General features: G+C 42.7%; 2 protein-coding genes and 1 long non-coding RNA gene across 3 annotated transcripts in view; 1 reads left to right on the forward strand and 2 right to left on the reverse strand.

Moving 5' to 3' along the window:
* CCDC93 (coiled-coil domain containing 93) overlaps positions 1 to 8,559 on the forward strand; it is a 39,688-nt gene extending 31,129 nt beyond the window's left edge. Inside the window, exons 19-23 of the mRNA XM_027723639.2 lie at positions 943 to 1,025; positions 4,010 to 4,047; positions 5,408 to 5,492; positions 6,270 to 6,383; positions 7,377 to 8,559. Of these exons, the coding sequence (XP_027579440.1) occupies positions 943 to 1,025; positions 4,010 to 4,047; positions 5,408 to 5,492; positions 6,270 to 6,383; positions 7,377 to 7,430 (374 nt within the window). The 3' untranslated portion in view covers positions 7,431 to 8,559. The remainder of the gene's footprint in view (positions 1 to 942; positions 1,026 to 4,009; positions 4,048 to 5,407; positions 5,493 to 6,269; positions 6,384 to 7,376) is intronic.
* Positions 8,560 to 10,560: 2,001 nt separating this feature from the next.
* On the reverse strand, positions 10,561 to 12,740 carry LOC113989260. The gene is made up of 2 exons (XR_003541189.2): positions 11,554 to 12,740; positions 10,561 to 10,728 (listed from the first exon to the last, which is right to left on the reverse strand). It is a non-coding gene; the product is annotated as an uncharacterized LOC113989260 (long non-coding RNA).
* Positions 12,741 to 14,384: 1,644 nt separating this feature from the next.
* Positions 14,385 to 23,984, reverse strand: LOC113989258 (5-hydroxytryptamine receptor 5B-like). The gene is made up of 2 exons (XM_027723641.2): positions 22,902 to 23,984; positions 14,385 to 15,210 (listed from the first exon to the last, which is right to left on the reverse strand). The coding sequence occupies exons 1-2, from the start codon at positions 23,685 to 23,687 to the stop codon at positions 14,878 to 14,880; spliced, it is 1,119 nt and encodes a 372-aa protein (XP_027579442.1). The 5' UTR covers positions 23,688 to 23,984; the 3' UTR covers positions 14,385 to 14,877.
* Positions 23,985 to 25,366: the final 1,382 nt, after the last annotated feature.

Raw genomic sequence — 25,366 nt, forward strand, 5'->3', positions numbered from 1 at the left:
GGTCATTCTGTCTGTAAATGGTTCTATTGAAAAGCTTAGCCAAGTGTATTAGTTCCATAACTGTATTATTTAAAGATGGCAGTTGGTTAGCCTATAGAGTGTGATGTAATGAGCGTGATTTCACCAAGGTTTATCTTTTTTAACCCATGCATTTTTTTCAGGTTCTGGTTTCTAGACAGTACTTAATATATTAATGATTTCTGCTGACTGTCTTTCTGTGTTGAACTCTTTCCTTGGGAATCACAAATATCTTGGGGTTTCTTAGGCATTGAAGAAAAGAAGAGCACTCAGCAGATTTGAGTATCAGGCATCATCTTGTAGGCCCAAAGGGAAGGCATGGCTGAGCCTGACCTTCCCCAATGAGCTCTGACCAACATCTGCTATAAACACCTAAACTAGAAAGTATTATTTAATTCTATCACCATGAATAGATTCTAAGGAGATAAAAAAGGCTTTGAAACAGAAAAAGCTTTGTTGGTCATCTTGCACCTGTGCAGCTGGAAATATATAGTCTAATGCACTTTATTCCCACACAGTACTATCAGATTGTCTGTCTGTCCCTGCCCAGCCTGTGCCTCTCCAACACCACAGCTGTGCCAGGGCCACTGTGAGCAGCACAGGAACCTGTGTGGTGTAAGACTAAAGCTGGAGAAGAAAGGATGGACAGGCTGATGGTGCCAACATATGTTGCCATAAAGGACTGTCAGCATTTGAGGCTTAATTTAGACACTGAGCTGTGTTTGTCCTTATAAATGATGATAGCTGGAAACCCTACTGAGATTTACATTCAGAGGGAACATCTTTCCAAAGTGTATTAAAGACTGTGTTCCATTTTTGATAGAGGAAAGTATGTTATATAAAACCTATGAAGTATTTCTACAGATTCCATTTTGCTTCATGTTCTTTTATTATTCTACTCCTTTTTTTGTTTTTTGTTTGCAGTCTCAGCAACTCACAAAGAAACGAAGCAGTTTTTTACTCTTTATAATACACTGGATGATAAGAAAGTATATTTGGAAAAGGAGGTAAGAAGTTGTTATTACTGTTTTCTAAATATTCCATCTGTGGAGAATGAGATAAAAAGTTTTTACTTGGCTTTCGCCATATTCAGTCCTGTCATAGCAGAGTTACCAGTCTTTGTAAATAAAAATGGAACAACTGATTCATAGGAATATTTCTAATCTTGGAGGGGAAATGGTCTGTGTTGTAAGAGAATTGATGTTAGTACACCATGTTTAAACCACTTGCTGTGTTCACAAAACGTGAGTAACATTTGATTAGCAAATATCTCTGTCATGTTATCACAGGTCCAAATTGCCCTATTTTTCTCGTTTTGTCAATATCTTTTATTATGAACCAATGCTCCAGGAAATAACTTTGGAGAGCAAATTCCAGCTGCTGTCAGCAACATCAGAGTTAGTTCTCAGGGTCTGAGCCTGTCTGCACTGAAGCCACTGGTGATTTTACTGTATCAGAACAGTAGTTTTCACGGAAGCAACTTGTTTTTTGTCTCTCCCAGCTATTCAGGGTTCACCTCTTTGCTAGGCATAACTTGAGTGATTTCAGCTTTCTTTTTTGGCAATGACAAAACATCTGATTTCAGTAAAGATGGAGAAATAGGAGTTGTCAAGAGTTGATAAAAATTATGACTTTACTTTTAAAATATGTTTTGATACTTCAGGCTTCTCTGTTTATTCTGATGAAATAAGAACAGATTAGTGAGTTTTGCATTACTTAGATATATTTGTTTAGTTTGACAGACAAGCAGTGGTCAAATTTTTGACTGTGTAAAGACACTGTATCTCTGGTTTCAAAGATTATAAGCAAACATTTCCTTCCCTTAAGTAGCTGATTCTAATCTACTTGTTGGGTAGTTTTCATTTTTTTCTGTTCAGAAGAGTCATATACCAGACTTAAAAAACTACATTAAGTAGCAGCTATAGAATTTATATTACTTTCCCTTCTCCCCTAGGTTAGAGTTTAATATGGATTTATTTGGTTTTTTTATTTTGAGGGCAAGCCTGCAAATTTTAAAAGCATGCCAAGATTGTTTTTGAAATGGGCACATAAACAACAGGCAACAGAATACAGAGCAGATTTATTTCACTGATATATCAATTGGAAGTACTCTTGTCAAAATAAATCAGTGCCTTTTTGGGGGTTCACAGGGAGAATTCTGACTGTTCTTCTGATCCCATCTTAACTTAGTTAAATGTATAATACCATTGAGATTTCCTTGAGTCGCTTTTAATATGAGAACTGAGGTTTCACCAATTAAATATTGTCTAGTAATGTACAAAAGATGCCTTTGGCATCTGTGCCTCACAAAGATTTCTGGAATATACTTACACTTTGTCTTATTCCTGATTTTTATTTTTTTTTTCTTTTCTCCTTCCCAAACCAACCCTTTCATAAAACACACTGAACATCATTGCTTTAAAATAGCAATAGCAGGAATTACTCTGAAGTTGAATTTTGGCTATGGAGGTTTTAGTTCTGACATGAATGGTCTCTGTGATCATGGTTCATGTTTTCATCATTATTTTATGGAAGATTTTTTAAATGCTTTTTGAACTCCTTTTTTTCATAATGTCTTTCAATTTTGGGGTGCAGACTCTGATTCACTGTAATGTAACACATCACATCTTCCTGTGCAGTGGTTGTGCAGTACTGCTGTGCAGGGTTACTTTTCATGACGTGAATGCTTTGTGGTATAAACTGTAACTACATTCTCAAACACACACTTATTGGAAGAGTCTTGAGGCAGGGATGTGGATTTGGCAAATATTGATTTGATCATTGATATGATGAGTCATGCAACAATTTCTGTCCTGTAAATAACAGGAATTCTTAAGCATCTTGGCTGCTCTGGAGTCTGTTCAGAATTTGTTTGTTTAAATTTTCCAAGGGAAGGTCAGGAACACCTGCAGATTCTGCCATGCATGTGCTTATTGCTGTCTCATCCAGGTGGAAGGTTTTAAATTTGGGAGAGATGGGTTCAGTTTTCCACAGCAGTGGGGCAGGTGATTCTGTTTGCTACACTTGGGTTTGTTTAATGCAGAACACTTCAAACACTCATCAAAAGGAGAAACTGCTTGGAAGGCTGAATCAGAGGAGACTTGGAAGATATATTCAAAGCCAAGAGAAAAGATCACATTAATTGCTAGTTGCTGAATTTTAATATTCTCAGCAATACATAAAAAAACAAGACAAAAATCAAAGGTGTTTACATGGGATATATTGAATATAGTTTAATTAGTTGGGGGAATTTATACCAAGCAACAAATAGTCCTGTGATGCTGTTATAAATTGCTATTTTTGTGTTGAGTCAGTGCAATGTTAGTGAAATGCCATTCTGTACCTTTTGCAAGTTCATCTTCTAGCATCCTGTAAAGTACATATAAGGAAAGCAAGTAATGATGCAGTTCAGAAACCTGTAAAACTCATCTGCATGATGAAAGCAGGGCAGGAATTCACCTGCTGTGCCTGCACTGCTTGGTGAGTCTTCACAGGATTGTGTGGAGATACTTAATCACAATACAGTGTGTGGTTCCAGTCTCAGAGTGGAGGTTTTTTCTGTTTATTTGTGATGTGCTTGTGCACAGTCACTGTTGAACACTAGGCCAGTACCTATAAGGTATTTTAATGTCAAGTTTCAACACATTTTGGACATGTGTACAGGCCATTTTACCATATGGCTTTAGTTTGGGAAGTCATCGTGCTAGAAAATTCTCAGCGATATCATTGAGTGTCAGTGAAATTAAAAATCTCAGTTGTGATCCAAGACCTACTTCTGCTTTCTGTGATTCCACCACTGAAATAGATTTTACTAATCAGAAGAATCATGGGTTTTGTCCTGAAAGAAAGCTTATGATGATTTTCATACTGCTTTTCAAGGCAGTATCTCTATAGTCAATTTTTTGAACTAAATTTCATCTTATTGTCTGTGAGAACTCATACCAAAAAGACAAATGTATATTTTCTTCTTTTTTGATTTTCTAATTCACAGGTTAACTTACTAAATTCTATTCATGACAACTTCCATCAGTAAGTAATGGTCCTTTATCTCTTTATAGTGACAAAGCATTGGTTGGAAGAATGGTGGTGGGCATCAGTTACAGAGACTAAAAATTTGTTAAAGTTTTATAATCATAAACTGGTTTATAAAATAGTTTATTAATTCTGATTAAACCGGTTAAGTAATTCCAAGTCTATGATTCCCCAGACTTTTATAGCCAACATATGTTTTTAATATCTGAGTCTTTAGATGTGGAAATTCCGTCATAATTTTCCTGGCATTAATTTAAATATTTTCCTCCATTTTGTGAAGTTGTGGTTATTATATTATGTACAAAACATCAGACTGGGACATGTTTCAGACATGTTTATTTTAAAACAACTCTGTATTTAAAGGTTTTGTTATAGTGTGAAGTCCTTATGTAAAATCATGGTTCCCTTGAAGTTCATGGTCAAATATCAGTCTGTGATGCAGCCAATGTTTATTTTTCTCTGGATCTTTTTGATTTCAGAAACAAAAACCCATTAGGAATTTTTGTCACAGCAGTTCAATTCAAGAGAGTCATGGGGGAGGAGATGGCCATTTAGTAGTTTTAAACAGTTCTTCCTATTATATCTTTTTATAATTCTGTTATGAAATTCTAAGCTTTTCTTTTTTCAGAGTAATTATCTCTTTACTTTCTTCTATACACTTGTGACCTTCTGTATTTGATCAGAATTATTTTTAATTTTTTTTTCCTATTATGTTATCCAACACAATAATTACAACAAAACCCAGGAATTTACTATTTCAGATGTTTTCCTTTGAAGCAGGGATTGTAGATCTGTTTTGCTCAGTGATGAGATTCTTTTGTCCAGACAATAGAAACCAATATTGTAATTGACAGCTGGGCTTTGGACTGGGGGCTTTTTGGGGGGGTGTGCATGGGGGATTGCATTTTCCTTGGTTTATTTTTTCTTGCTCTGTTTAAGATATGTTAAAGTCTAAAATGATTTCTAGGCTTTCCCTGTTAGGGCCTGAAAATGCTTAGTGAATATTTTCTGACCTCCTAGACCTCTACTAACTTCTTAACATTCATAACAGCGATTTTTTTCTTAAAAATTTATGCTTTTATTTAGTTATTTGCAATTTATTTCTGTACAGCACATGAGAACAAGGAACTGAGAGGGACAACACTTGTGATGAGCTCCTCTCTTTGGTAGCTTATAGCAGCTGAAGAGCTGCACTGTTACTGAAATCACTGATTGCAAAGATGAATTTTTACACAGAACACTAAGCAATGAGAATTCTTGGATGTGGCTAAATGTACAAGACACTTTGTACATTGAGCTTGTAGCTGAGACACGGTGTTTCACATCCCTGTCAATTGTTACACTTTTTTCTTTCCAGAGCAATGGCATCTTCTGGTTCTCGTGAGCAGTTTTTACGGCAGATGGAGCAGATTGTAGAAGGCATCAAACAGAATCGAATGAAGGTCTGAGACTCCTCTCACTTTTTGTTTGCTAGAACCTGGGAGTTATTTCAGCAAAGCCTCTTGGATACTAACTGTGTGTGAAGAGATCCATTATGTGAGGTGCAAATAAAGCAAGCAGCTAACAAGTATTATCTCTTTTCACATTGATAAGAAACTTCTCACCACTAAATGTTAATGAACAGAGTAGAACAGAGGTGTTATAACACCTGACAGGAAGCTTATACCCCATAACTTGGTTATTGTCAGTGTAGTGATTTAAATGCTTGAGTCAGCTGAATGTCACTGAACTCAGGGAGAGGTCCTCCACCTGGATTGTGTGGGTGCAGTCAGAGCTGCACCTCAGGCAGCTGGAGCTCATGGGAGCCGCTCTCTGCTGCTGAAGAAGGTCAGAGCACCTCAGAGTCCCAACCATCCCTTGTCTTAGTTGCAGCCCTCACCTGTTGAATCCACTTAGATGGGTTTTTTGACCTGGTTGAGAAATGGCTGAGCTTTACTGCTGAGTGTGTTGTGTCCACATAGCAAGTGAAAGGGTTTGTGGGCGAGGACAGGTTCAGAGAAGACAAAACTGTTCTGCTAACACTGGGGGCTATTTTGCTGCTTTCCAAATGCCATCTATAGTGCCACTGCTACTGGGGCTTCAGCACTAGGTTTCTAGGTATCATTTACGAGGCATCTGTCTGCCACTGTGTTTTATAGATAGTTGTTCCTTATGCAGGATATCTGTGTGTGTATTCCATGCACAATGTATGATCTCTTATCCTTCCTACACACCAACAGATGGAAAAGAAGAAGCAAGAAAACAAAATGCGAAGAGACCAGTTGAATGATGAATACTTAGAGCTTCTAGAGAAACAGAGGCTTTACTTCAAAACAGTGAAAGAATTTAAAGAGGTAAGAGCACTTTTGCTGATGTAAAACTGTCAAATGTTCAGTGACCCATTTTGACTTGATTTGTGCACTAATATATGCACGAGATTTCCTGCCACAATGCTTATCACACCATGGTCATGATGTATCCTGGTGGTTATCTCCATGTGAATCTTGGACCCTTGATTCTGGCAATTCCTCTTTCACTGCTAGATTGGCATCCCTCCATGTTACAGGGAGGATAATTTGTTATCAAGCAAGATGCATATTTAGGTTTCTGAGTGGAATTTCTTGAAGACATATGAGCAGTCTCTTTGCTGGAGCAAAGAGGGTTGAGGGAATGTGTGTGAATAAGGAGGAAGTGCAGATTCTTGGTAGTTATAAATACCTTTGGGAACCAGCCTTGTTGTCTAACGACTGTGAAAGCACCGTTTAACACTTCATTGATTCAGCCTTTCCCAAGCTTTTAATCATCTTGTACTTCTGTTAATTCTTGTCTCCATAAGAATGAATGACAAAGGAGTGCTGCCAGGCAAAATTGTCATTTGGCTTCAGATGTTGGAGGAAAAACATCTTTCTGTAATTTGTCCTGCTTTGTTCTGAGACAGTTTCTTCCTGTTTCAGACAATGTGCTCTGGGAGAATGACAGGGACTGTTCAGCTGCTTGTTTGACATACAGAATTCTACATCCTTGTTGCAGAACTTAGGTGGAGGTTTATTTATTTAATTTTTAACCCATTTTTATTCCATTGCTGGATTTGCTTTAGCTACTTGTTACAACTTTAGATGAATGGTCAAGCAGTGTTCCTTTTGGCTTGCATGTCAAAGTTTAATCAGTATGATCACTGGAATAACATTGTGGATGAATAGGAATTATCTTCAGCTCATCACTCACTCCAGACTACTTTGGATTTTGGAGATCCTTCAAAACAAAAAAAAAGCGTTTGGTTTTGTTGATGTGGAGATACAACTAGTAAAGAGCAACTACCTCCTCCTATGTTTGCTTTCTGTTCACAGGAATGCCGTAAGAATGAAATGCTGCTGTCCAAGCTGAAAGCCAGTTCTTCCTGAAGAACTCCAGCTAGGGAAATTTATAGAAGATTGTTCAGTCCATTGAATCTCTTTTGTGAGGTGACAGTTATAACTGCAATGTAGATGTATATATATAGATATATATATATAAAAAAGTATATACACACAGCTGTAAAAGTCTGTTTTTTCCAGTATGTGTTCACTTTACAATCCCTCATCACATGGCTTGTATTATTCATTATTGCCTCCACTACAAAGTAAAGAGTTAACACAGTACAGCAAAATAGAAATACTGTCTAATTTTATTTATTTGGATTTGGGTTTGGTTTTTTTTTCCCCACAGTAAGAACAGTGGAGATGGTTTTTATTTGGGTTTTAACACTGAATTAGGTCAAGATTCTGGAATAAGTAGATATGTACTGTGTAATATGTCCAGTACCACAAGACGAGCACTGCAGAATGCAGTAGTTTGTTAATTTTGACCCAAAAAACCCCCGCAGAATGAGATTCTTGAAACTCGCTTCACCACCTAATAACTTCACATTACTTTAATTTACAGTCTAGCCATAGATAGGATTCCAAAGGATAAAAATTAATTTCTAATGGTTAAGATATAAGAAAATGGAGACTTACCTTGGATAAGTCCTGGTGTAAAATTATAGATCTATATTTTTATAAAGTCTAGCTGTTGTATAAATTTCTTTGAAATTTCATTTTTATATATAGAGAGTATGCTTGTTAAATTAATAGCTCCAGGAAAAAACACCTTAATCACTAGGACTACCATGTTATCCCTGGCTGGGATGAAAATCAGTCTATCACCTGTAATATAGGAAGATAAAGATTGAGACATTGTGCTCAAACGAACTGATGCTCACCTTTGAAGACAACAGCCTACTTACCCTGCTGAAGATTTGATCTTGAAAGTTTAGAAACTTTGTGGGACACTTTCTGAAACATTTTTATATCTGTATATACAGTATTTTATAATTCAAACAGTTGCTTTTTGTACTTAACACCAGGATTTTGGACTGACTTCTTAATGTACGTCACATCTTCAGGAGAAGAAATCCATGTTCCTTTTTCCCAATGACCCTGATGACAGTGCTGTTCAATTACTTTCTATGGCAGCAAATATAAAATAAAGGATGTTTGGAATCCAGTGACATTCTGCTGTCGTGTCTTTAAGGTGGAACTTGCCTTAGGAGCTTTACCAGGCTCTCAAGTTACAAGTGCCTTAAAAGATGAATTGTGTCAGTAGTGAAATGAGATGCTGTTTTTGTGACATCTTGTTCCTTCAGCACAAACATAAAGAAAACCTTTCTACTGAGCCAACTGGTACCTTGCTCTCCCACACGAGTCAGGGACTGAACAGATACAGGCTGCTCCTCTTGTATCTGTTCAAAAAGTCAGTCTGCCCAGGGCTAGTGAGAAAGGAAGGCAAAATCAGATTCCAAGTCCCTTTAAAGAAGGAAAAAATTATATTCAGCATTTCCTTCAAAGAAGGAAACTTGCAGACTTTGTAGTCAGCTTTGATACTAGGTTACGTTATTTCTTATCTACAAACTTTGCCCTCTATAAAAACTGTAATGCTCTTTCTAGTTTGTAAATCAAATAATTCATCTTTGGCAACAAGAAAACCTGTTTGAGAATTGAAACTGTGCTGTATTTCTGTACTGTGGAATTCTCAAAAAAAGAACTTGAGTGGATGTTTCAATTTGGGTTTTACCATTTTCATCAAAATTGCTTTAGCCATCAAGCAAAATTTCCTAGGTAGGATAAGTAATGAACTTGGATGTAGAATAAATGATGTGATTATTTGTTCATTATAAGGTTAAATTTTATGCTTACCTGCTACAAACACAGTAACCTGGAAACTTCAACGAGGAGTATGAAAATGTTAGAGCCATTTGTCTGGCTAAGAGTTTGTAATTTTGACTAAGATATAAATCTGAGGTTTGTGAAGATGCAGTTACTGCTCATAGGGAATAAATCAGAGTCCAGATTATAACTGATTCTAAAACAGATGGAACCCAGGGCAGATGGACACTTATCTTTGCCTAAAGACTCTTGTGAAAATGAGAAGAAAAAGGCTGGAGAGGTATGAAAAGAGGATAGATCCTTGCCTTCTGACACAGGCTGTATGTGTTGAGTGCCATTTCCTCTGATACCAGGGGAGGAACCAATAGCAAGGAGAATGTCTTAATTCTCCATCTCAGCTGGTTTCAAGGGAGGAGTAAGAGTTTCTCAGAATTTCTTTGTTTAAAGAGGAAGGTTGTGCCCTGAATTCATTTGGTGTCACCAGGCTTGTAAAGTAACATTTACAGGACTTGTAGCAAAACTTCCTTTTTTTTTATTTGCTAGAGCCAGTTCAGAGCTTTAATTTGCATTTCAATAAATGTAATTAGTTTGATATACTGATGAATAAACTGCTGGAAAGTCAGTCTGCCCTTTGTTTCAGAAGCTGAGACAGTCTCTGAAATTCAGGCATACACTTACCTTAGATGGTGACAGCTCTCTTTAAATGCAGTTCCTCAAGTGCACTTGTAAAGCATCTTTTGAGAGTGGAATCAGTGACACACAGTTGACAAAATCCAGACAATCTTTTTGTTACAGTATATCACAATGAATGGAGTACTGCACCTAGTCACCTCTCACGTCAATAAAGAAAATCTCTGAAGGCAACTTTAAATGTAACCAGTATTTTCTATAAGGGTTCTTCCCTTGTTCCTCTTTATTTTATGACAAAATCTGCATATTGAAGCATGACCTTAGTGTGTAGGTTCCTCAGTCAACCAGTGTTTGATGGGGAGGAAATGTATGACACCAAAAGCATTCTACTCTGTGGCAAATTGGCACGATGCACTCTTTACTCTCCAGAGGCACTATGGGCACACCCAGCCACACAGGACATAGACTTTGCTGAAAGTTCTTTAGAAACATAAAATTACTTGCATGAGAGAAAGGGTGTGTCCCCCTCTGTGTAGCTGCTGCCACTCATGCAAAACAGGCAGCTGGAGAGCTGTGCTTGGCTAGGGCACCCACCCCCTTAGAGCAGCTTTGCTAAATTGGGCTTGTAAGTGGGACACATGACAGGGCCATACACAAATCCTGCTCGTTTGGGTGGTGGGTGACATACTCTGAGGATAGTTCTTATCTTACAAATGTATGAACTGCAGCCTGTTTATTTGTGCAGTGCCTGCACAGCCCTGGCTGCAGCCGGTGTGAACTCCGGCGCAGAGGCTGGAGAATGGCTGGAAGATCAGCAACTCCTGGGTACAGCAATGAATTACCGAAGAGCTTCTGTTGTGGAGGCTGGAGCATGGATGTAGGTTTCCTGGAGACAGGAGCATAGAGGGTTATTAGCATTTTCTGTTCACGTTCATGTTCCAAAGCCTTTTCATTTCTGCACAGTCTGGACTCCAACAGCACAACAAACTTAGGCCTTCGTTTCAATACAGCTGCTGCAGGGTTCTCAGAGCCTTGCTGCAGGAGGCAGCAATGCCCTTCTGCTGAGCAATGGGCTCCAGTGGGGTTTTCTAGGAGCACATTCAGTGTCAGGGAATAAAGTTTAAAACCAGTAGTCCACTGTGTGCAAGCAGAGATGATTGCTGTACTCCAAATTGGCAGCTTCTATTTGGGGAAATAAATTACCATATGTCTAAGCTCTGCAAAATGTTGCTCCTTTATAATAACTGCTTTTTTTTTTTCTATTTGGATAGTCAAGATACTGTGTCATTTATCTCAGTTCATATGGGAGTAGTATTTTCAATATTTTCTTTGGTCCATCCTGATGCCAAGGATAACTGCACAGCAATAATGTCAGATCTAAACCCTAATGCTTAAGTGCCAAAAAGAGGAATCCTTTGCACGCTTGATTTTACTCTTTTTTCAATTAAAATAAAGTTGCAAGATTTAATAATGAGAGTAATTAATTGCAGAAATAAAAGTACCAAGGGACGTAGAACATTATCCACAGTTCCAAATTTTTTTAATCAGGGTTGATGACTATCCAGCAGTTAGTCTCCTGTTGTACCAGGTCACTGGGTTTGGTACGCAAATGGGAGGGTAAAGCTCTGGGCCTGCTGTGCAGGAGGCCAGGGGATGGGAACACCTTTTTGGACTTTGGGTGGGAAGCAGCACCCAGCAGGTTAGGCCATACCTCCAGATAACGTATTTCTTTTCCCTGCACTAAGCTTAGATTCCATGCCATTAAAACCCCAGGATTTTAAACCCTGAACATGTGCTGCTGCTCTCCTAAATGCAGTCTGCATCTAGAGCCAGTGCCAGTGTGGGAAGTCGATTTTGTTCAGAGCTTTCTAAAGCCACTGTAATGAAGTGAAAGCCCCGCTTGCTCCTCGGCGCCTCTGGGTGCATTCAAAGCCGGCTGGTTGCTGTCACTGTAGCGCTCGCTGCTGTCACAGATGCCTGGGCGGGCAGAGCACCAGCTAATTATCTTCAGAACTTCTCACAGCAAAATTGCAGAGGCTCCGACTCGCCTCCTAAGGAAGCTAAATTCATCCTTGAGGAGGCGGAGAGCTGTGTTGTGCTGCGTCAGTGCCCTGCTCCCAGCTCTGCCACTCGCTGAGGGCACCCTGCTGCATCTCTGTCTGCAGCAAATACCTGTGCAGCTGTGCAGCTGCACTGACCTGCACAGTGACCTCACAGCTCTGTGGTGTTCTCCCAAGTTCCAGCTGCCAAGCCATGGTAAAATGTACCTTCACAACCTGTTGTTTCTTGGAAGGGCTCCTGTGCCAGAACTGGAGCCAGGTGTTGCTCCGGTCAGCTGGCACAGACAGTTGGAACGTGAGTATCACTGCTGCTGCTGCAGCCACACACTGTGATGGGCCTTAACTTCAGTGCAGCAGGGTTGGCATTGGATTTTTGCGATAGTAATGGCTTGTCTTACCAGGCACAGGGGGTACAGGCACTAAAATTTGGCAAAAGTGCTATTATGAGATTTGTATGCTTTTTAACACCAGCTCAAGATGACCTCTTCATTTCTTCTTTCCATGTCATCTGTTTGGATTTTAAAATTTTTCTTTCACATGAAAAATTCAATTGACTTGAAAAATTTGTGAATGGTTCTGAATGAGGCCTGTGGGTTTTAGTAACTTTCAGTCTCTTACATATGTGTCTTCCTTCTGGTTTAATTAAGCCTCCAAGCAGTAGTTTAAATGGTAGCTATTCCATATGCAAGGCAAGTTGAGAGTCACAAGGGAAAGTTATTTAAATTGGCATTTAAGTCTGAGCCACTATCTAACAACTCTGAAATTCTAGGTTATTAAAATTTCTGAATTTCCACTGAAATTGAGAGGAGAAGCACCATCTGCAGGAGCATAAGACACACAGGTGGCTGTGGCTACAGGCACAGCAGGTCACACTGTCACAGCACTGCAGCTGTGAAGTACAGCAGTGCCTGACCTCACCACACACTGTGCTCCTGAGATACAGCCAGGCTCACTTCAGGAGCTGGAGGAACATGTGCTTTGATGGCATTTATTTAAATCACTTGTTTAGAAAAGAGCAGGAACATGCCTGGGTCTAAGTTGCCAGTATACCTGACACTAAGCTCAATTTGACATCACCAGGTACATGAATCACTTTAAGATGCACTAGATTACCTTTAAAGTTAACTCTTTAAAGTTTGACTCTGCTTTAAATCTAAGGAAGTAAAGGCTGCATCATTCTTTTATTTTTCAGAACACACGAGGTACTCGATAATACCTCGCTGACGTGGCTGCCCAGGACGTCAGTCCCTGGCTATGGAAACACACCTGGCTGCCATTGCCTGGAGAGACTGCCAGGATACCAAGGCTTTGGTAGGAGTTTCATGCTCAGCACCGGTGTCGATGCCCATTGGGTCGGTACCTGTCAGAGATGAGGCTGAGTGTGATGTGCTGCAGTGAGATGGAGATGCCAGTGGTGCAGGTTGCTGGAGCTGAAATTCCTGACTTTTAGTCACCCTGTGCAGTTTGTGTTTGCCCGAGGGCATGCTTTGAACCAAAGGGTTTCTTAAGCAGCAGAAAATACAAGACTGGCAGAGAAGGGCAGTGTGAAAGGTTAAACCTCAGCTTCTGAAGGAGCTGTGATGTTGCCCAGCTCCATAAGAGCTATGATGATTTGCCCTTACAGTACTTAAGGAAGCTTTAGGAGGAGATGGAAGAGGGTGCCAGGACTCTCCATCAGTAAAAAGCTGCCATGCAAGAAATACTCAGAGATGCTCTCAGCTCTCCCCCTCGGGGCAGGGGAGGAAGTGAAACCCACTAGAGGAACAATATGGAGTGAGATAGATTTTGCAGTATGCAAGGAAATACTTCATTTATTTATGTATATATTGGTGGACAGGAGTGTTTGTCGGACCTTGGAATAACAATTTAAGGCTTGGTTTTGAGTCACTTTGGGGTCTGGGGAGTCACACCTGATGGCATCAACACCTTTCTTATAGCAGGAGGTAGTTGATGCAAGCTGACAAATTGTGGACTTCAATCAGGGAGGGTGATGAGCAGACTTACGGTGCAAGACACGGTGCAGACACTCACCTACCACTGCCAAGCAGCCACACGCTGCTGCCAGCAAACCTGGTGACTGAACAGCATGTTTGGTGTTTGTAACACAGACACGCTCACTTATATGGTAGCATGAAACAATAATGCATCTAGTCCCCATTCACTTGGAGGTATTGGGGGTCTATCTTGAGCTCACCTGGGTTTCATAAAACAGGGAGAGCCTGAGCCCTGCAGAGTAAGGGTGCAACACAGGTGAAAACTCCAGGCTAGATCCGCCTGCTGTGCAAGGAGTGAGAGCATGTCCTTGGGAGCTCTGAATAATTTTACATTTGGCTCTAAAATTTCACTCCCAGGGGACTCCAGGGGACACAGCCAAGCCAGCCCATCAAGCACTGCTTACTAGAGCACACGCAGCCCCTCAATCATCAGGGCATGTTTCTGAGCTGCTTAATCATCCATTTTAATTTCACATCAACTCAACGACTGATTGAATACATCATGTTTATTCCCTTCCAAAAAAATCTCAGAAATGAAGCAGCATCCTGCCCCTGTCACAAACATTTTGGTATTGCTCAATTAGCAGCTCCCACTGTTGCCTTTGCTAATGATGAGAGAGCTCCAGGATGGCACGTGTAGGTTGGATGAGATCAGATGTGTTGGGTTTGACAGTCATGGTATCAGACACACACAGTGCTTCGCTTTAGACCTCAGCACATGTTGATTCCAAGAGCAGACGGGAGGTATTCACTGCTTCCATCTTCTCTGCCAAACCCTGGAGCAGCACATATGTATTTCCAAGGAGGAACTGTAAACTGTCAGTTGGTTTATATCCAAACATCTTCCACCTTCTTTCTCATTGTTCCTGAATCCCCTTGAGTAGCTCTAGTGCATGAAACCTGTACATATCACAGGCATGTTTCCCTCCAGAAATCTCTACATTATGCAACAGAGAATGATTTTCTCCTCTGTGTCCCCTTTTATCTCTGCTTTACAAAAAGGTTCTTGAAGGCATTGTTGTAATTTTTGTTAAATGCTGTATAAATTAGAGGATTAAAGAAAGAATTTGAGTAGCCAAGCCAAAGAAAGATGCTTTTCCAGACCGGTGGGATGTTGCAGGAACAGAGGGGACTTATTAATTCTGTGACGAAGAAAGGGATCCAGCACAGTACAAAAACTCCAATTAAGATGCCAACCATCAGAGCTGCCTTTTTCTCTTTCTGTTCTCTCCATGTTTCTCCATCTGTCTGGAAAGTGATAGCTGCATGACGAGCTGTAAACACCATCTGTGGTTCATGCGAAGCTTCCTTCACCTCAAAACAAAAGCAAACACAGTTTCTTACCAAGACAGTTTGTTTGAGTGAAGTATTATTACTAAGTGACAGCACAACATCTGTGCACCTACCACAAAAGGCCTCAACTTCATTCCTTCCATGTTAAAAGAAAGAAAATGCCCCTGAGTGCCAAAGTAACCAGACTTCTCATTATGTTGGAAAAGCTGCCAAGTGTGACTGACAAATGGAGCTAAATAAAAAGTAACTGATGCCATGTGTGTTGTGGGATTCTTTTTCAGTTCATTTATTGGATGCCTTGATACCTAGTGGGAAATCAGGTTGTTAAGGCAGGCTAACAAAGGCATGCACCTTCTGCCTATCCCTACACTAGACTCATGCTGTACATGACCTTCGGAGTCCTTTAGACCTGGTCTAGATGAACTGCTGTAGCAGAAGGGTTGGACTACATGATCTCCAGAGGTCCATTCCAACCCCAACCGTTCTGTGATTCTGTATTCTCTCAAAAAATACTCCACTGCCAGAAAAGCACCATTTCAGCTGGCCTTCAGTTCAAACTCTGGCTTCAGCAGAAGTTCCACAAGAGAGGAGTACATTTCAGCTACTCCAGGTTGCTGACAGCACTTCTTGTCTGCTTGTCTCTCTATGGGAGAGTCATCTATGCACTGAGACTGTGGCAAACAGGTTCTGGGCACAAGTTATTAATGTGCTTAGAGTCTGACCAGAAAAAGATACTCCTCTGTGATTTTAATCTGAAGATTAAAGTATCTGCAATATTAAAGTTTTTCTAGGCACTACAGTTATGAGGACAGTGCCATAAAAGAAACAGTTTAAGGATGAGGCTCTAAAATTTGCCTAATTGATAATCCCCAGGCACTGCAAGACTTTGACATCACTCCAAGGGTGGCTTGTTGTTAAATTAGCTACATATTCCACACGCATGTGCCACCTTTGTGCAAGCTTTATAACAGATGGAGGGCCTCTACTTAATATGAACATGGCAACTCAGAGAGGGAAGCACTGGCAATGGCTAAACAATCACTCTTCAAGATGGATATCCCTGTCTGCACCCCCAGGCACGAGACATGACTGCAGAATGTAAGAGCAGCAGATTATGGGTGCAGGCAAATAATGGAGGAAAATGAAAATCACATCTGTTCTGACAATTAAAATGGGACACCCCTCATGTAGCAAGGATCACACCATTTGTCTGCAGAAGGATTTGCTCTGCACATCCTTAATCACACTCTGCAAAAGGGGATGAATGTATGACACGAGGACAAATTTGTGACAAGCAACCCTGAAAGATTACGTCTCAGCCCTGAGGAATAGTTACATAGGTGTGCCTCTTGGGAAGAGCCATACAAAGGACTTTGTCAATAGTGTTGGGTACAGTTTGGTACTATGCTTAACCTTCAACTCTTGCTCAAAAGATAGAGCTTGCAGTGTGCCACCATCAAATCAGAGCCTTTTTGCTACTTCAGGTTTTAAAAGGTTTATGACTCAATTGCAGAATTTAGTAGCAGCAACCCTTTTATCACTTAATTACATATCTTAAGAAAAAATTATTTACTTTGATAGAAAATATCACAGTCCTCAGGTGTTTTCCCTAATGTTTTCCCCATTTACTGCCTGGTCAAGTTCCTACTGAAGTCAAAGGAGCTTTTACAAACTTCACTGGTTGTTCGATCCAGCCTCTGAATACTAAACAGCAAGTGAAAATAGATCATGATATGTTTTATAAATTACAGGACAGCAGTTATCTTCCTAAGTAATTTCTACTTTCTCTGTTGTCACAGCTCTTTTTCCGTTTGTTTTTTGACTAGTTTTGCCTGAGACTTCTGAACAAAGTTGTATTAACAGCAATAATACCCATAAGAGAGAAAATAGTAGTCAGGTCCTTTAAGAAAAATAATGGCATCTCTCATGGAACCTTCCATTAAGTAACTGTGTGGCACACTGGAGATATTTTGCTTCAATTCTCCATAAGAAATCCTTTGAAAAGGATACACAAAATGTTCTTGAAAAGGTTAACTAGTATTCTTGGTCAGCGAGGTCTTTCAGTCTGTGCCTTCAACAGACAAGCTGGGAGCTGTGTAGAAGCCTCCACCACACCTGCCTCCCAGGCGTTCCCAGCACAGGGCACTGCTCCAAGGGCCAGCCCCCAGCAGGAGCGCTGCTCTTGGCAGACATGGCCAAGGTGCTCCTGGCTTGTACCACCGCAAAGGGGCCCCAAATTTACAGAGGGTTTCTAGCGAGGCCCTGTGCTCAGCACTCCTGTGCTCAATGCCCTGGAAAGGCACCAGTGCTCCCTCCCTGCCCAGTCACCATCCACACCTCCTGCAGGACCTCCAGCACCTCAACTCTCCTATGGGGGCTTGTTCCTCAGGGAGTGAGCCCAACAGGCTTTTAAGGTTAAACACAGATTTAATCAGAAGTGCCATTCACATCAGAAAATATGTATTGGTGCAGAATGCAAAGCTGGGGAAGTCCAACCTTTCATTATCACTTCATTTTTTTTTTTAATTTTATTTTTATTGCTCTCTATATGATTTGCTGCAGACCTGATTCATCTCACTGGCCTGGTTGGTGTAAAGATTATCTTTACTACTGCTATCAGCCCCCAAGACCACGTTGTTACAGATATTTTCTACAAGGCAACCCATGCAAAGTCCAAGGAAGGTCAATTAGCCTGCTGCAGGCAAGCCCTGTTGGGGTGCACAGTGCTGGCAGGGGAGCTGTGCTGAAGGATTCCCTCCCCTATGCAGGCACAGGGTAATCCACCTTAATTTGGCTTTGTCTGAACAAGAGCACTGGTCAAAAGATTACGTGGCTGCTTTCCAGCCCTGCCAGTTGTGATTTACTTGAACTAAACACAGCTCTGGCTATACCACATCTGCAGCTCTCAGTGCCAATCCTGGAGGCTTTGCATGACTCCAATTTCTAACATAAGCCACAATACCTGACCATTATCCCTGCACCACATGAAATGAGGGACAAGCTCATTTCAGGCCTGCTGATGAGCAGGCTGTGGCAGTGGAAAAGGTGGTCACAGGCTGTAAATTAAAGCAGTCCATGGAGATGCTTGGGTTATAGCAGGGACACCTCTCATCTGGGAACATCTCTGCGCTGTTGAACACTGTTCTCACTCAGTGTTCAGCAGCACACTATGCCTTGGGCACTGACTTCCTTCCATCTGCCCAGGCACTGCTCCAGGATCTACGAGTCAGGAGCAGTGGGGAAATAGCTGGTATGAAGGGACTGCTACTCTGAGGCCAGAATTAGGCTCTGCATTCATGAAATCTGTTATTTCCAGGACAACAGGCTCTGAGAAGTACAGAGATGACTGCTTTCCAGGGAGAATAATAGAGTAAATGAAGGAAATGAGATCTCAAGTACAAATTCTTCTACAGACACAAAGGAGTTTGGTTTTAGTTTCAGAATTTATTCTTCTGTACATTGATCAGCAGTTACAGTTCAATGCCCCTTCACTTGTTTGTCTGTCCCCAGTGAATCACTACTACTAAATGGCTACATGTTCCAAGAGCTGTATGTTCCCAATTCCTATGTTCCTAGCAGTGTCATAGAAAACATGTTACCAAGGAGCTTCTGACAAAATCCCTTGATTTAAAATGTTTCTTATAGCTTTAATGATTGCTATTACTGGTCCTTCGTGGCAGGTAATCTGTGTGTTTGTCCTGCACCTCCAAGGTCTGCAATAACAAAACAACAGTAAAGATAAACTTCAATCAAATCTGGCTTACTACCACAAATTCAGTGTGATTCAGCAAAGGTCATTATTACCTCAGTGCAGCTTTGGCACTTCTCGCTCTTTGAACAAGAACACAAGAAATTGAAATGCACAGGAAAGGATCAAAATATAGGAACATCTACACTTTCTTGGATGCTCCACCAATAAGACAAACAGTTCATTTGATAGGGAGAAAAACACCTGCTTTCTCTCACAGGATTTTCTTTTGCTGCAAGCAGGAATAACTGTATTTCTGCCAGGAAACCACTAGCTACTCCACTTTGCTTCCTGCCTCACCTTGCTTCTATCTGACATTTGCTGCCACTCTTCCAGACAATTGAACTTCATTTCCTGACCCATCTTTTCTATTTGTACAGTCAGAAGCAGAAATAAGAAATGGAAGGCCTGTGACCCCTTCAGAGAAGGAAAATCTGTTTTCTCTCCCACATTGTGAGTTGGAGGGGGCCAAGGTGAAGAATAACATTGCACTGCTGGAGCTCTGGGCCTGATACTGTGTAAAGTGGGAAGGACTCTCACAGAACAGTAAGGTTTGGATCGTGCCTCATTTTTTATACAAGTACTTCAAGAGGGAAAAAGGAAAAAAACAAAACAACAACTAAAAAACACCCAACCATCAATGGAACTTTATTTTTAACTCCTCACATAGAAATTTAATCCTGACTCTGCAATTGCTACTTGTAAGTAATCCAGACATTCAGATTCCATCATCCATGGTTTTCCTGGGCAAAGCCTATGCTACAAGGGACTTCATTGATTTAAAAGGGCATTATCCAGCAGTACCTGCTGCTTTTCAAGCAGTTTCATTTATTTCAACTGGACTCTTTAGAGAGAAAATTATTACCTGCTGTCAAGAAGGTGTGACAGAGCATAGTTCTCTGTCAGTGATGGTATGTCACTAGGTTTTTTACAAGGATCACCCACATCAATATTGCCTGCAGAATTCACTTTTTAAGGAGTTTCATAACTAGCAAGCAAACAATTATAAGAGCCTCAGCTTAATTTAGGATCCCAATTCTGCAATTTTTTTTTGTTTCAAGGGAAGGCAAGAAACAAGCTCTCATTAAAATTAGAAGCACCCTAGATGTTTCATGTCCATATCCCTCACCTGGATTTTTTGGAAGGTTATAAAAACCATTTTTCAAAAACACAAGTATGATTTTAACGAAAAAGTTACTTAAAATAGTTACTTGGTAACTATAAATATACATATACATACACACCCACACATATATATATATATATATATCACCATCACTGTTCTACTTGGTGCATTTGTTTCTTCAAGGCATCTCTACTGGCCCATCAGCACTATGAACTCAAACCTTTTCCTCCTTAAACTTGCCAGAATTAACCAGCTGGTTATACCTCAGCCATGGGGCACAGTTCCAATCCAGCGCTACCTGACAGCCAATTCCTGAGTGCAACACTGACGTCTCTCCCAGCAGGGATCTGTTACTGCTGCTGTTATTGCTCACCTCCAGACCGGGAAGCACTTCCAGCCTTTGGCATCTTCTGCCAAAAACCGCTCTAATGTTCCTCGGATAGTGCAGGGCACCTGACGTGAGAACTGACATACATGCGGAGGGCAATCCACATCCAGAGTAAGGGTGATAGAAGGAAAACGTTGCCAGGGAGAGCATGACAGGTGAGCATTCTCAGAGAGGGAAGGGATGAAAGAAAGCAGAGGGAGGAGAGGCATTAAGGGAGAAAGAAATGGTAAATTAGGGTGAGCTGATGGGCAAACCAAGAGATATGGAACAGAATTTGCCCCCTCAGAGAGAAGGACAGAGCTGATGCTGACAGCTTGATCACCTCTGCATGTGGAAAAGCAATGCTGGATCACCTCCCCAGGTTTGCCACATATCCTGGCAATGTTATTCTTGTGTTTGCAGGTTAAAACAAAAAAAAGGGTTTTGCCAAAGAACATTCATGTTGTGTTTGAAGATTCCCCTCCAGAATTCACTGGGAAACTGCTACTCTTCCTGTGGATGTGATGGATCCTGCTTATAAGCTTAAATAAGATCAGGATGAAACTCAGCGAATAAGTCTCAGTCTCTTAGAAAGAAAACTGAGAAGAAATGCATCCTGAATGCCAGCTCCCCTGATCCATGGGTTCATTACATGAGTACGTGTACACCTGGGCATCAGCCCTGCCTTTAGGTGAGGAGTAAACAGCTGGCAACCCTTCCAAAATGGGGAGTCAGCTCACACTGACAGAGCTCTTCTGTCAGTACAGCCTAAACCAGCTCCCAGACACTGCATCAGCAAAAAGCACTCACCTGCCACCCATGCTGGGCTCACGCTAGGGCTTCTGCAGACACAACTATGACAAGCAGGAGCCAGACTTTTTTCTGCCAAAACTGAGATACCACCATGTCTCTAGATCGGCTCAAGCAGCAACGCCTCAGTTCATTTAGCTTCCCAGAATTTTAGATGCCAAACAAGTAGTCCTGTGTGAGTATGTGTGTATGTAAAAGACACAGCATGCAGAACCACTACAACTGATCAGCTGGCTTTTGCAATTGTCAAGATTATACATTAACTCTAAGCAATACATTCCTCATACTTATAACAATTTGGACAGAAATTTGGTGCAAACTAGGGGGTGAAGATCGTGGGAAAAAAAAAGAATGCCACTAGAGGAGACATTCTCAAGTTTTCTAACACATTTTATGTTTTTGCACAGAAGACACCTTAATTAACCAATATATATTAAAAATATCTCCAAGACATTACAATCCAAATCTGCAAGTCTAATCACATATAATTACCAGTGCTGTTATCTCTTGCAAGAATCTGGAGACACAACCTACAGACTTCTATTTGTGACCATAATAACGTGTTTCCTACCAGGACTTGAAATCAAACTTAGAGGAGTGAGGCCCTGCAGGATTAGCCCAAATTGAACAGAAATGTTCCATGCCTCTTTAGATATCTCTGACATCCATACAGGTCATCTTTTGCTATTGGGAAAGGGCTGGACTTAGCAAGTACAACAGGAAACCACAAAAACATAAAGAATCTTTTCCACAGGCAGGAGTGAGAGTAAGAATATATGACAGAAAGCAGGGAGAATTTATAGAGAGTATTGCCAAGCACTTTGGTGCCATGGCATGGTTGACAGCATCATCATGCAGAGAGCCTGACTTACGGGACACAAGGAGCCAACCCCAACCCTTCTGAAGGGACACAGCTTTCCTGTCAGCAAGGTGTGTCCTCAAAATGAATGAGACTCCCACACTAAGTGCCACTAAGGCACTGCGAGATTACAGACAATCTCTGGGATAAGAAGAAGGATATGTTTTTTAATACAGGAGGTTATTTTAAACCAGAAACAATTAATTGCTCATTGCTTTAACACTATGTAGTGAGCAGTATTCAAGGAAAAATAGCCCAAGCACATCAATGAAGTGCATAATTTGCTTATTAAAATGTATTGAGACATGTATTGAGATACTGATACAAAGTCTGTGTTGGTAGATAAAATATGCATGCATTTACTCTTACTTACCAGACTTAGGGATCTGTTTATGTCTGTTTATGTCTTTGTTTACCCCACTAACACTGTAAAAAGAAATAAAGAGGAAAAAAACCCCAAAGAACGGCAAATTCAGAACAAAGAGAATATTCTTAAATGGCTCTCCCGACTGGCAGTAAATGCACCTGTTTCTCACTCTGAGGACACACAAGGAAACAATGAGAATAAAGCTCTTCTCCAAGAGTGGTGCTTTTTGACTGACTAATTACTGCTACGTCCAGTCTGTAACAGTGTCCAGTCTGTAAAAGAGTTAAACTCCCGCGGGACCCCCAGGACACCTGGCAGCCTTCTCACTGTGCCGAAACCACCAGCGCAGGAGTGACGGCTGGGAGCAGATGAGACGGAGGATCACGGATGCCTGGGGGAGAGAGCAGGGGCTTTCCTCCCCATCCCCACCCTTACCTGGGCAGCCTCGGGCAGGGGCACCACGGCGTTCCTCCTGCGGCCCCCCATATGGAACTTGGACGCCTTGTAGATCTTCCAGTAGACGAACAGCACCACGCAGAGGGGCAGGTAGAAAGCCCCGCCGGTGGAGACGATGGTGTAGGAGGGGTCCTGGCTGACCTGGCAGCGCTCCTGCTCAGGGCTGTAGGTCTCGCCCCAGCCGAAGAGGGGGGCGAGGGAGATGGCGGCGGAGAGCACCCAGGTGAGCGCGATCATCACGTTGGAGATGCGGCGGCGGGTGAGCAGCGTGTACTGCAGGTGGCGGGTGATGGACCAGTAGCGGTCCAGGGCGATGGCCGTCACGTTCCAGATGCTGGCGGTGCAGCACAGCACGTCGAAGCTGACCCACACGAGGCACAGCTCCCGGCCCAGCCGCCACCGCCGCCCGGCCGAAAGCTCCTTCACCAGGCTCAGCGGCATCACCAGCGCCGCCACCAGCGCGTCCGACACCGCCGTGGAGGCCACGAGGTTGTGGGGCACCCGGTGGAAGGCCTTCACTCGCAGGATGGTCGCCAGCACCAGCAGGTTCCAGAGGAAGGTGGCCACGGTGAGGAGCACCAGCAGGGTCAGGACGAGGACGGTGAAGATGGAGAAGGGCTCCCGGCCCCTCCACGCGCTGCCGCCCATCAGCGCGGGGGCGGCCGAGGAGGAGGCGTTGGTGTCCATGTTGGCGGACGAGGCGTTGGCGCCCATGCCGGGCTGGCACTGGCCCCGTGGGCTGCAGGGGCTCAGTGTCTCCGCCATCCCCGGGACCGGGGTTCGACCCCTCACTCTTCCCCCTTCCCAGGCCGCCGGCACAGTCCCCAGCCCCGCTGCCGGCGGGCGGGAGCCCGCACCGGGACGCGCCCCCTCAGCGCCCGCCCGCCATGTGCCGCCGCCCCAGCGCAGCCCGCGGCTCCCGACCGCCGCTCCTCACAACCATCCCGGGCGGCTGCAGGAGGGCAGAAGGCTCCGCGGGACGGCGACGAGGAGCGGGCACGGGGAGGGATGGAGGGAGGGCGGCAACGCCGCTCCCGCCCCGCCCCAGCGGCCGCCCCGAGGGCGGTGGCGGAGCCGCTCCGCGGCGGCCGCTCCTGAGGGGTGGCGGCTCCCCCTGGTTCGCCCCGCGGTCCCCGGGAGGCGGCCGGACGCCCTCTCCTCACAGAATTGTCAGGGTTGGAAGGGACCTCTGGAGATCACGCAGTCCAACTCCCTGCCAAGGCAGGGTCACCTGGAGCAGGGGACACAGGAACGCGTCCAGGTGGGTTTGGAATGTCTCCAGAGACGGAGACTCCACAACCCCCCTGGGCAGCTGTTCCAGGGCTCTGCCACCCTCAACGTAAAGTTCTTCCTCGTGTTGAGGTGAAACTTCTTATTTTTTAGTTTAAGGCCATTGCTCCTCGTCCTGTCGCTGAGCACCACCAGAGTCTGGCACCGTCCTCTTGGCACTCGCCTTTGGGATATTTATGTGCATTAATGAGACTCCCTCTCAGTCTCCTCTAGTCTAAAGAGGCCCAGCTCTTGAAGTCTCTCCTCATAAGAGAGATGCTCCAGACCTCTCATCATCTTTGTGGCCTCTGCTAAACTCTCTCCAGTAGCTCCTTGTCTTGTCCTGAGGAGCCCAGAACTGCTCACACCACTGCCGGTGTGGCCTCACTAGTGCTGAGCAGACAGGAGAAGTCTGTGTGTCCCCACAGCCTGTGCGGTGACAAGACACCCCCTTCTCCCCACAGCCCCCATGAGGTGACAGAACACCCCCTACTCCAACTCCCCCCAAACTCAAGATGTTTCAGAAATTATTTTAAACCCATTACACAAACTTTTTTAAAGTCTGTAATAGGAGTTAACAATATGGTAGCATAAAGGAGATATAGCAATTTGATTTCTCACTTCCTGAGTAAAAAATCATGGAATATACAATCACAGATGGTTTGGGTTGGAAGGGACCCTAAAGATCATCTCGTTCCAACCCCTGCCATGGGGAGGGACACCTTCCACTAGACCAGGTTGCTCTGAGCCTCATCCAACCTGGCCTTGAACAGTTCTAGGAATTGGGCATCCGCAACTTCTCTGGGCAAACTGTTCCAGTGCCTCACCATCCTCAGTAAATCACAGAATTATTAAGATTGGAAAAGATCTTTAAGATCATCAAGTCAACTTGGCGTAGTTGTAGTACTGTGACAGGATCGTATAGCAACCTGGGTGTTATATCTAAAGTGTGTTTAAAGCATTATATCTAAGGTATTTGGGAGTTATCCTTTATCCCAGCCTGCTTTCATTCCTGGGGTCCTTTACAACCCACTATCACCATTTTCACCCTCTCTGTTTCCCCACTGTCTGTGATCAGGACTATTTCAATGTGAGTTGGTGGAAAAACACAGGCTCTTTTCCCTTACCAGGTCATATGGTGCCGTTGAGAGATATCCAAAGGGATTAGAAGAAAT

Source organism: Pipra filicauda, unplaced genomic scaffold (genome assembly GCF_003945595.2).
Source record: "Pipra filicauda isolate LSUMZ 115617 unplaced genomic scaffold, ASM394559v2 scaffold10_size6260569_pilon, whole genome shotgun sequence".
Lineage (NCBI taxonomy): Eukaryota > Metazoa > Chordata > Aves > Passeriformes > Pipridae > Pipra > Pipra filicauda.